General features: G+C 39.8%; 1 protein-coding gene across 1 annotated transcript; it reads left to right on the forward strand.

The window, feature by feature from the left end:
- Positions 1-2,839: 2,839 nt before the first annotated feature.
- On the forward strand, positions 2,840-12,291 carry hdac3 (histone deacetylase 3). The gene is made up of 14 exons (XM_080035301.1): positions 2,840-2,917; positions 3,524-3,666; positions 4,191-4,272; positions 4,922-4,978; positions 5,101-5,156; positions 5,303-5,436; positions 5,927-6,007; positions 6,276-6,349; positions 6,698-6,762; positions 7,682-7,771; positions 8,185-8,243; positions 8,479-8,558; positions 9,012-9,169; positions 10,102-12,291. Exons 1-14 carry the CDS (start codon positions 2,849-2,851, stop codon positions 10,169-10,171), a joined length of 1,218 nt encoding a protein of 405 aa, XP_079891427.1. The 5' UTR covers positions 2,840-2,848; the 3' UTR covers positions 10,172-12,291.
- Positions 12,292-12,690: the final 399 nt, after the last annotated feature.

Consider the following 12,690-nt stretch of genomic DNA (forward strand, 5'->3'; position numbering starts at 1 on the left):
TGACGAATAATGCGTCAATTCTAACTTTTATTTATTCCGGGATATTTGTTAATTAAATGGTTTAAATAGCTCATATTTTGGGTCGCTCTAGCGCTGTCTGTGAATTTAAAGCATCATAATAATAATACTTATGCATGCTCCTAACACACTGTACATTTTTTTCTTGGAATCTATAAATCAAATTAGTTGTCAGCGTTAAATGTATTTTATTTTATTTGCCCTGACAACGAAATACATTTAATATGATAATGACTTGCCCTGAAATAATACGGGATGCATGACTATATATTTGAGTAATTTAGTCACTAGAGATTCAGACGTTTTCATGTGGCAATGTGTATATAATATTTATTTTCACGTTAGTCTGCTCAGTGCGGTTACGAAATTCAGAAGGCTTATTTCAAAACTGAGAGTCCTGTTGCTCTAAAACGATATGAACGCTTTATTAAAGGTGCAGTGTGTAATATGACATCATCAAGAAAGTTCTACAAAGTTCTAGAATGCAACGCTCCCTGGGTAACCCCACCCCTTTCGAATAATAACAGAAGCTACAGTGGCCTTCAAGGACAAGAACAATTCTACATTTTAAACAATGCACCTGATGACATTCCAACTATGACACTTTCAAGATGGCGGCACTAGGCCTCGGTCCAAAATATGCAGAAATATGGACATACAGTATCTCACAAAAGTGAGTACACCCCTTACATTTCTTCACATTTTTCATTATATCTTTCCATGGGACAACACTGAAGAAATGACACTTTGATACAATGTAAAGTAGTCAGTGTACAGCTTGTATAACAGTGTAAATTTACTGTCCCCTCAAAATAACTCGACACACAGCCATTAATGTCTAAACTGCTGGCAACAAAAGTGAGTACACCCCTTAGAAAAAATTTACAAATCGGGCCCAAAGTGTAAATATTTTGTGTGGCCACCATTATTTTCCAGCACTGCCTTAACCCTCTTGGGCATGTAGTTCACTAGAGCTTCACAGGTTGCAACTGGAACCCTCTTCCACCCATTTATGACAGCATCACAGAGCTGGTGGATATTAAAGACCTTGCGCTCCTCCACCTTCTGTTTGAGGATGCCCCAAAGATGCTCAATAGGGTTTAGGTCTGGAGACATGCTTGGCCAGGCCATAACCTTTACCCTCAGCTTTTTTAGCAAGCCACTGGTCATCTTGGAGGTGTGTTTGGGGTCGTTATCATGTTGCAATACCACCCTGCGGCCCAGTTTACGAAGGTTGAGTGCACGTGGTCAGCGTCGTACACAGAGGTTGGCTTTGGAAAATAGACGTATGAGTGCTGCCAGCATTGCTGAAGGGCTTGAAGGGGTGGGGGGTCAACCTGTCAGTGCTCAGATCATACGCCGCACTCTGCATCATACTGGTCTGCATGGCTGTCATCCCAGAAGGAAGCCTATTCTAAAGATGATGCACAAGAAACCCCACAAAAAGTTTTGCTGAAGACAAACAGACTACGGCTTACTTACTTAACAGACATGGATTACTGCAACCATGTCCTGTGGTCTGATGAGACCAAAATACATTTATTTGGTTCAGATGGTGTTAAGAGTGTGGAGCGGCAACCAGGTGAGGAGTACAAAGACAAGTGTGTCTTGCCTAGAGTCAAGCATGGTGTTTGGAGTGTCATGGTCTGGGGCTGCATGAGTGCTGCCAGCACTGGGGATCTACAGTTCATTGAATTCTAACATGTACTGTGACATACTGAAGCAGAGCATGATCCCCTCCCTTCATAAACTGGGCCGCAGGGCAGTACTGCAACATGATAACGACCCCAAACACACCTCCGAACGACCACTGGCTTGCTAAAGAAGCTGAGGGTAAAGGTTATGGACTGGCCAAGCATGTCTCCAGTCTTAAACCCTATTGAGCATCTTTGGGGCATCCTCAAACGGGAGATGGAGGAGCGCAAGGACTCTAATATCCACCAGCTCCTTGATGTCGTCATGAATGGGTAGAAGAGGGTTCCAGTTGCAACCTGTGAAGCTCTAGTGAACTACATGCCCAAGAGGGTTAAGGCAGTGATAGAAAATAATGATGGCAAAACAAAATATTGACACTTTGGGCCCAATTTGGACATTTTTTCTTAGGGGTGTACTCACTTTTGTTGCCAACAGTTTAGACATTAATGGCTGTGTGTCGAGTTATTTTGAGGGGACAGTAAATTTACACTGTTATACAAGCTGTACACTGACTACTTGACATTGTATCAAAGTGTCATTTATTCAGTGTTGTCGCATGGAAAGATATAATGAAATATTTGAAGAAATGTTAGGGGTGTACTCACTTTTGTGAGATACTGTATATGAGACCCTTTCTAAGGGAAAAAATAATAATTCAAAAAAATTGTTTCAGCTATTATGCACTAAATTAAATGTACTTATGGATATTATAATTACTTTCTACAAAATCTGCTAGGAAATAAAAACCCAAATTCTACACTCGTTTAAAGGAAGAGTCTTCCTTTAAACGTGCAGTGTGTAGAATTTGGGGTTTGTATAGAGTGATTCTGTAGAAAGCTTGTTGTCAAAATATTCCTTATCAAAATAAGTAAAAATATTTGACCTAAAAACACTACCTGCTCATTCTGGGTGTGTGTGTGCCCTGAAAAACTAAATGTTAATACACACATCTTAGGCTCTGTAAACTGGTATGTTGCCAGCTACAGTGGGCCATCTTTCTGACACACCCGTTGTCTACATGCCTGTTTACACCGCCTAGGCTGTGTATTAACAGTGAATTGTTTTGCCAGCAAGCACACATTCAAGCTAAAAGGTGTAACCTCTGTCTGTCCCTCTTCCAGGCGCGGGCCATCCCATGAAGCCGCACCGTCTGTCTCTCACTCACAGTCTGGTGCTGCACTACGGACTCGCCAAGAAGATGATGGTGAGACAGAGAGAGCATGCACATTCAGTTTATTTTGATTTTCATACCTGATACAAAGTTCCACACTGTATTGTATAGAGCTGGCTGCCTGGCCTTGACTATGAATGTTCCTGGTCCAATTGGATCTGCCTTTTTAATACAGAGACTAGACTATTTGGAAAGTTTTATATCGCCGAAAAAAAAATGTAGCTTTTGGTTTTCGCCCTCCATGCTCCAGGGTGGAGATGTTTGAAAACAAAGTTTCAGGTGTTGTCAATGTGCATCATGCTCACAATGTTCTGACGTGACACATTCCCTGCGTTCCAAATCGCATACTCTTTCTTTTTTCTATTCTTATAATAGTATTTTTAAGCATACTGAATTAACCACAAGAATTGAAACATCCTCAATTTTTTTTTCTACTATACTGAATAGCAGAAAGTATGGGTATGGGAATGCAGCCTCAATCGATTTACATCTGTGTTTTTTGCCGTCCTGTTTTATTGCTTCACACTGACTGAAATAAAACAGCCAGCCAGACTGCAGGGGATCCAACTGATGATTCAAATGATCTACTTTCAGTTGGCATTAAACACTATTAAACTATCTTTTCTTTCATGTCACTAGGTGTTCAAGCCGTACAAAGCGTCTCAGCACGACATGTGCCGGTTCCACTCTGAGGATTACATCGACTTCCTGCAGAAGGTTTCGCCCAACAACATGCAGGGCTTCACCAAGAGCCTCAACACCTTCAACGTGGGCGACGACTGGTGAGAGGGACAGGGTTTCAGAACATATTAAGTAGTTCATTTGAACTGTGTGGAATGTGTGTGGAATGTGAAGCCCACTGAAGCAAATGTCTATTTGTGATATTGGGCTATACAAATACAACTGATTTGATTTGATTTGATTTGATTTGATTTGATTTTTCCTACTTTTCCACTGGACCTAAGAAGTTATGGTTGATGCTAAATTGTCCCTATTTCAAAGTTACTGATGTAATAATTCTCTAAAGTTGTGTTTTTCATTCTGCATTTGAACAAACTTGTTGAATTAACAACAACTAAAATATATTTTTCCTCTGTGTGTGTGTGTGTGTGTGTGTGTGTGTGTGTGTGTGTGTGTGTGTGTGTGTGTGTGTGTGTGTGTGTGTGTGTGTGTGTGTGTGTGTGTGTGTGTGTGTGTGTGTGTGTGTGTGTGTGTGTGTGTGTGTGTGTGTGTGTGTGTGTGTGTGTGTGTGTGTGTGTGTGTGTGTGTGTGTGTGCGTGCGCGTGCGTGTGTGTCTCTCTTCTAGTCCTGTGTTTCCGGGTCTTTTTGAGTTTTGTTCAAGATACACAGGAGCATCTTTACAGGGAGCAACACAGCTCAACCACAAGGTAACACACACACACACACACACCAGTGTTCATTACATCAACAAAAAATATGACGAAACATTTCCCTCACTGACTTTTTCGATGATTAAAACGAGACATTGACGAGCAAAAAAAAAAAAAAAAATGTGATGATACAAAATATGATCAAATGTGTGTTCTGTTTACATTGACATGACGTTAGTGGTTGGCAATCAGACATCCAACATGTTTGATAGCTGTCTGTCTGTCAAAATCATATGGTCAGAAGCACCAGGCACTGATCCATTTCACTCAGTTCTTCATGATTTCATCTTCACCCATGTTAACTTCCTGTGTTTCCTTACAGCAGCTGGTGTTATAGACAAACTGTGTGAATCAGATTATGTTCCAACCATTTTTCATTTAACCTTTGTTTATACTGGAGAGATCAGTTGAGGGGTGTCCCTAATTTTCAAGGACGTCGAGTCAAACAAACACACAGCAAAAACAACAATAGATACACAATATACAATGCAAATACATCACATATACAATAACTGGTAAAGAGAAAAAAAAAAAAAAACAGTGCACATCCCTCCCTCAGACAGCGCTAACACATGCCCAGGGATACACAGTCATGGTGATCTAGTGACTTTATATTTACTCTGGTTGGTTCTACTTTGTTTTCCAGATCTGCGACATTGCCATCAACTGGGCCGGCGGTTTGCATCACGCCAAGAAGTTTGAGGTCAGAAAAAAAATCCCTGTATATATTTATATCTATATTTACTGTTTAAATTTGGCTGTGAATTTGTAACGAGAACAATTATAAATAGTTTTGGGAGTAAAATAATTTCTCTGTGTTTTCAGGCGTCTGGGTTTTGTTACGTCAATGACATAGTGATCAGTATACTGGAGCTACTCAAGTAAGTGGACACACCTTTCAATACCTGTCATCAAATTGTTACTGTTTCTCTATTTACACCTGTGTGTCTGTCTGTCTGTCTCTCTCTGTGTGTGTGTGTGTGTGTGTGTGTGTGTGTACGTGTGCGTGTGTGTGTGTGTGTAACAGGTACCACCCTAGGGTCCTCTACATAGACATAGACATTCACCATGGCGACGGGGTGCAGGAAGCATTCTACCTGACCGACCGCGTCATGACCGTGTCCTTCCACAAATACGGGAACTACTTCTTCCCAGGAACAGGTTAGAGCTACTACTAAAAAAAATATGATTTATGAATTTATTTTTTCCCAAGTACTTCCCAGATATTTATGTGGAGAGATTATAGCATTAAATAGACTCAAAAAGATAAATATATATGATTTCTACGGAAGAGTGTTAGGGCCACAGGGAAGGAAAAAAAATAGTTTAAGAGGACTTTTTTTCCGCTATGCATTTCGAGAATAAAGTCGAAATTTTGACTTAAAAAAAAAGTGTAGGATTTTTTTGGGGGACGAAGGTTTTTTTTTTAACTGTTTTAACAAAATGCCTTGTGTAGATGAATTGGTGAAACTGTACTTCAGAATCGGCTTTTGTAACAAATAAATTTAAGTAAGCTTTATTTATATAGCGCCCTTCACAGACCAGGGTCACAAGGCGCTTCACAATACACATTTTATACATACACTCAAACACCGATGGCATTTGAGATATGTTTATTAATAAAGTGTGTCTGTTTTGTGTGTGTGTTTAGGTGACATGTATGAAGTCGGAGCAGAGAGCGGTCGCTACTACTGCCTCAACGTTCCTCTGAGAGACGGAATAGACGACCAGAGTGAGTTCTACACACACAAACACACACACACACACACACACACACACATAAACACACACACACACAAACACACACACACACGCACGCACACGCACTCACTCACTCACTCACTCACTCACTCACTCACTCACTCACTCACTCACTCACTCACTCACTCACTCACTCACTCACTCACTCACACACACACACACACACACACACACACACACACACACACACACACGCACACAGCTGTATTATTGTTGTGTTGACTGTGTGTGTGTTACAGGTTACCGACAGCTGTTCCAGCCAGTAATCAAACAGGTGGTGGATTTCTACCAGCCGACCTGCATCGTTCTACAGGTCCGTTGGTTATTCTCAGTCTCTTATGCAGCGCTCAATGGTTTAATTAACATTCGCCATCTCAGATAATATATTATGTGTGTGTGTGTGTGTGTGTGTGTACAACTATTTTTGTGAGAAACTATTTGAGTTTTAGACCTTAACAATTGAGGACATTTTTGGAAAGTGAGGACGTATGTGCGTTTGTATGGTTCTCACTTTTAGGTTAGGGGGGTGTGTGTGTGTGTGTGTGTGTGTGTGTGTGTGTGTGTGTGAAAATGACTAATGATTGTGTTTTGGTTTAATCAGGGTCCCGATTATAAGGCAAATCTGTGATTGAGGATAATTTTTGTGTTTTTCTCATTGCAGTGTGGAGCAGACTCTCTGGGTTGTGATCGACTGGGCTGCTTCAACCTCAGTATACGAGGACACGGGTGAGACTGACTGACTCTGAAGCCACTTTCACACTGGACAAAATCTATCTATCTATCTATCTATCTATCTATCTATCTATCTATCTATCTATTAGGGCTATGTCAAAAAATCGAAATATCGATATATCGCGATACTTAGTTTCCCGATATCAGTATCGATTTTTATATCAAAATATCGATTTTTTTTATTAATTTTTTTATGATTTTATTTTATTTTTTTATTTATTTTGCTTTTCAAGGCTTTATTGACAGTGTAGAGATACAGATATGAAGTGGGGCAGAGAGGGAATGAAACAACCATGGGTCAGATTCAAACCCATGTCTGCTGTCAGGCCTGAGCCTCTAGGATACTGACTATTGAAGTTAGATCAGTTTTGTTTATAAAAATACTTAAGATTCACTGTGTCACAAAAGCACACTGATTGTGTTTTCATTTTCATTGTGTCCTGTACAGTTAGTACAAGAGTGAATTGGATTTGTTATTTTGATGTTATGGCAGCTGCAGCAGTGTTTGATAATTTGCCAAAACCAAAAAAAGGAAGAAAAATAGTAAAGGAAGTTGTGAATGAAATAGTTTTGACTTCATTTGCCTGTACAATTATCACTATATTGTGCTGTTATGTTTGACAAGGCAACTTGTTTATGGAATATCGCAATATATCGTGATATATCAAGATACGCAATATATCGTGATATATCGTATCGTGACCAGTGTATCGTGATACGTATCGTATCGCGAAGTCCTTGACGATACCCAGCCCTACTATCTATCTATCTATCTATCTATCTATCTATCCATCTATCTATCCATCTATCCATCTATCCATCTATCCATCTATCCATCTATCCATCTATCTATCTATCTTTTTAATCTGTGTATGTGTATTAACGTGTGTGTGTTCTGCTCTCTGTCTCTCAGTGAGTGTGTGGAGTTTGTGAAGAGTTTTAAGATCCCTCTGCTGGTGCTGGGAGGAGGAGGATACACAGTGAGGAACGTGGCTCGCTGCTGGTGAGGCTGATACACACACACACTCTAACACACACACACACACACATACACACACACACTCACTCACTAACTCACACACACACACACACACTCTCTCACACACACACACACACACACACACAAACAAACACACACTAGGGGTGCACGACTTGAATTTTCTTGGCTGATCCCGATTGCCGATTTTGTAAAGAATCTTACCTGCCGATAGCAATTTTTTTTCGCATAAGAACTAGAATTCACAACATACACAAACATTCTTGGAACTTTTATTTTATTTTATTGAATACCAAACTATAACACACGTCATATATACAGTATAAAACAAATGATAGTATCTAAAGAAGCATTAAGTCAAGAAGTTTAGGGTCTTGATTCTATGCTGTAAACTAATGTCTTGCTTTGTTGTGCTGTAGGACCTTTGAGACGTCTCTGTTGTTGGACGAACCAATCAGTGATGAGCTGCCGTATAGCGGTGAGTTGGACTTTAATACACAATATATCAAGCTTTCAGTTGGGAAGACTTTTCTACACATATTACTGTTCCTTATCGTCTGTTTTTTAACATTTTCTCACTGCTAAATATGTTTGTTTGTGTGTGTGTGTGTGTGTGTGTGTGTGTGTGTGTGTGTGTGTGTGTGTGTGTGTGTTTACATTCTTTTACACACATTTTTCTCATTGTTTTATGTGTGTGTGTGTTTTGTCTTTAGAGTATTTTGAATACTTTGCTCCGGACTTCACGCTGCATCCTGACGTCAGCACACGGATAGAAAACCAGAACTCCAGACAGGTGAAACACACACACGATAAATAGTGACATAATTAACAGTTAAATGATCAATGTTAGGGCAAAGGCAGCGATTTACATCTAATGGTTTGAGCTTTTAGATAGATTTTTACTTCATGTCTCCATCTGCTACAGAGGCTGAGAAAAAATAATTTAGTAATCGTCAAAATTCTGTGGAGTTTTTCAGAAAACTCTCAGATTTTTGGAGGTTGTTTTGAAACATTGCAAAGGTTTTAGAGGAAGTTTTTTAAGGGTTAAAGTGACTTAACAGAATCCTATCCCATTCCTCCAGGTGTTAGAAGGACAAGCCATAAAGATAATAAATGAAATCTCTTAAGCATGAATCTCATGTTCAGTCTTAACATGCGTGTGTGTGTCTGTCTGTCTGTCTGTCTGTCTGTCTGTCTGTCTGTCTGTCTGTCTGTCTGTCTCTCTCTCTCTCTCTGTCTCTCTCAGTACTTGGAGCAGATCCGTCAGACGGTGTTTGAGAACCTGAAGATGTTGAACCACGCTCCGAGCGTTCAGATCCACGACGTTCCCTCAGACCTGCTGAGCTACGAACGCACCGACGAGCCCGACCCGGACGAGAGGGGCGGGGAGGAACCCTACACTAGGTATGGACCCTGAACGCACCATCACACTTTATAAACAAGAGGGGCGGGGAGGAACCCTACACTAGGTATGGACCCTGAACGCACCATCACACTTTATAAACATATGTTAGAGCCAGACCCGGACGAGAGGGGCGGGGAGGAACCCTACACTAGGTATGGACCCTGAACGCACCATCACACTTTATAAACATATATGTTAGAGCCCGACCCGGAAGGGAGGGGCGGCGAGGAACCCTACACTAGGTATGGGACAGTGAATGCACCATCTCGTCATACTTAATAACTACTACTACTACTTTATAAACATATAACCTGACGAGAGGGGCGGGGAGGAACCCTACACTAGGTATGGACCCTGAACGCACCATCACACTTTATAAACATATAACATATAACTACTACTATAGACTAGAGCCCGACCCGGACGAGAGGGGCGGCGAGGAACCCTACGTATGGGACAGTGAACGCACCATCACATAAAGCTTTATGAATATAGCACTTTTCATACACAAAAAAGTCTACGTAAGAAAGAAGAAAAACACACATAATGTTGTAGAATTTATTGCCATTTGTCGGAACAGATTTGGTAGAAGTGGAATATAATATTCATTAGTATGTTTTACTTGGTGTGTTATCACTTGCAACATCAAATCGTCAAATCAAACTTTATTTACATAGCACTTTTAATGCACAAAAAGGTAAAACACAATGATGCCATCTTCACTGTAGCTCCTTGTACCTGAAGGCCACAATAGCTTTTATACATTCTCCCAAAGGAAGGAGGTTAGCAAGGTAGCATAGCAATCCACAATCTCACCACTAGATCACGCCAAAATACTCCTATCTTTTAAAACCACATTTTGACCACGCATAAATGCTATTTTTCAAATCTTCCTGTAGCTAACAGTCTGTCTGTAATGTCTCATCTTCAGGCCGGAGGCGCCAAACGAGTTCTATGACGGTGACCACGACAACGACAAAGAGAGTGACGTGGAGATTTGACCAAAGGGAATGAACGGAGCAGAACTATCTTCATTTTTATTTTTTATTTTTCCATAATTTTTTATCTTGTTTTTTCTTCATCGACTGCAGTCTCCAAACATCACGGAATCAAAGTCGATTTGACACAAACTTGTAAAAAAAAATGACATTTTCTAGAACGAAGGAAAAGACTCTTGAACTCTTGAGTATTTTTTGTCTCGGAAAATCCTCAACTAACCGCCCTTCACACTCAAGTCCAAATAATGGTTCCACCTTCAAATCTCCAAGCAACAGATGTGACGTCAGCTTTAGCCTCCTTGTATGTTAAGTCTCTATTTGCAGGTCAACGAACATTAGATCCCCCATTACTTTTGGGGGGTTCGAGTCCAACACACGTGAAATATTGTACCAGTCGAGAGGCCAGCCCAAATTACATTTAAAAATATTTCAGGTAACACATTTTGTTCTGAATTTATAAGCAGTGTTAACTTTACATGAGGTCTCAATGCCACCATCTTTTCCTGTTGACGCACATGAACTTGCAAATATCTACTTTTGATACTAGCATATTTTTTTTCTCAATGTATATGACTTTTAAAAGAGGAACATTTCAACTCTGCAATCAATTTCACAGCCATTTTAAATCAACTGGATTGGACTTTAAGCACGTTTACATTTAGATTTACGTCTTGAGCCTAATTCAGGTGGAATGCGAACATTTTGTGACACTCGGTGAGAAAGAAATCTCCAAATAGTTTCCACAAAGTGTCATGGAAAAAAAATGTAAACCATTTCTTGATTTATTACATCTTACCAGAAGTGTGTGTGTGTGTGTGTGTGTGTGTGTGTGTGTGTGTGTGTGTGTGTGTGTGTGTGTGTGTGTGTGTGTGTGTGTGTGTGTGTGTGTGTGTGTGTGTGTGTGTGTGTGTGTGTGTGTGTGTGTGTGTGTGTGTGTGTGTGTGTGTGTGTGTGTGTGTGTGTGTGTGTGTGTGTGCGCGTGCGAAGCTGTTAGTCACACATGAGCCAGTTCAGATGTTTTGAAACGACTGTAACACGGTTTTAGACAGATTCGAAAGGAGGGACAAATTATCATTATTCAGAATGCCATTACAATTCTCCTAATTTTACACTCACTGAGAAGCTGTCAGAATGTTTTTATTTTTTTATGATTTTTTATTTTATTTTACTCATATTCTTTACAGCTCTGAGCTCGGCACTGTCACATCAAATTCCATTGTAACTTGACATTAAAGATGGAGTCAGTGATTCTGGAGATACTAATCACTTTCTTGTCAAAATCAGTGAATATCTCCTCATGATCCGCTACCTGTCTGTACTGTGTGTGAGCTTGAAAACAAAAATCTGGTTTTTATACACTGCCTTGACAAGGTAAACATAAGGAACCCACCTTAGCCAACAACAAGACTGTTTACAGAGCCTAGGCTGTGTATGAACACTGGGTTATTTTTCAGCACACACCATAGTATGGACAGGTAGCGGATCGTTAGGAGATATTCACTGATTTTGACAACAAGCATTCTCCAGAATCACCGACTCCACCTTTAACTTTCACATTGGTTGGAATTTTTCAGGAATTATCCTTCTGTATTGTCATTCCTTACTCTTTTCTTCTGTATTCTTCTGCTCATAACTGTGTATATATTTCACACGTATAAATGTGATAATAATGTTCATAATGTTTGAGGACAATAAGGTGTTGAGGCCGCTAGTAAAATAGTTTTAAACATTTATCCTGCGTTCCAATACCCATACTTCCCTACTATTTAGTATGCCAGAAAAAGATTTAGGATGTCCCAATACATGCAAGTCAATTGTAGTATGCTGAAAATACATAAATGCCCCCACTAACTCCAATAGCATTTTGGAGTATTCATCTTAAATCTTGACATTTCTCAACATAACGAAAAAAATCTTCCTTATCTGATTTTTTTTCTCTCTCCTGTGGCCCTAAAACTCTTCTGTACTTTAGTATGTAGCGTAGTAAAAAGAAGAAGTATGTGATTTGGAACGCAGGGTTAGTTTTTTTTTACTTTCCTACTATCGGCCCCCACCTGTCCTCTTTTAGCCAGAAACATGTTTTATGTGATTTTTTTGATATTGTTGTCTACTGTTGTTTTTAATAAAAAAAAGAATTATCAATGGAAATATCTGAATGACATTATTTAATATAATAATTTTTAGAGCAAGTTTTTAACATCGCCACAAGAGGGCGACATCGTGCCATTACGAGTGTTTCTCACTGTCTGCAGCTCCAACATGCAAGTTCATGTCACCTCCAAAACTCACTCATTGCTTAGTTGTTTGTGTATCTTCTGTTTAGTGGGGGTGAGGGGTTAAGAAGTCATAATAACGGAAATTTCTGTACATACTGCACCTGTTTGTACATCATACTGCCTTATTTTCTTTAATAAAATGTCAAAACAAACTCACTCACACCAACAGAACTTTTCAACAACAACCTGTTTAGAACCCACATCTCAAAGCAAAAAACTTGCCGCATTGTACAATGGAAAAAAGTA

Source organism: Ammodytes marinus (genome assembly GCF_949987685.1).
Source record: "Ammodytes marinus genome assembly, chromosome: 10".
Classification (NCBI taxonomy): Eukaryota; Metazoa; Chordata; class Actinopteri; order Uranoscopiformes; family Ammodytidae; genus Ammodytes; species Ammodytes marinus.

Bases quoted from the DNA above. Each gene is read 5' to 3' on its own strand.
- hdac3 (XM_080035301.1), top strand. From the start codon at position 2,849: ATGAAGCCGCACCGTCTGTCTCTCACTCACAGTCTGGTGCTGCACTAC. The intron at 4,273-4,921 runs GTAACACACACA...TTTGTTTTCCAG, and splicing joins CAACACAGCTCAACCACAAG to ATCTGCGACATTGCCATCAA. The intron at 6,008-6,275 runs GTGAGTTCTACA...TGTGTGTTACAG, and splicing joins AGACGGAATAGACGACCAGA to GTTACCGACAGCTGTTCCAG.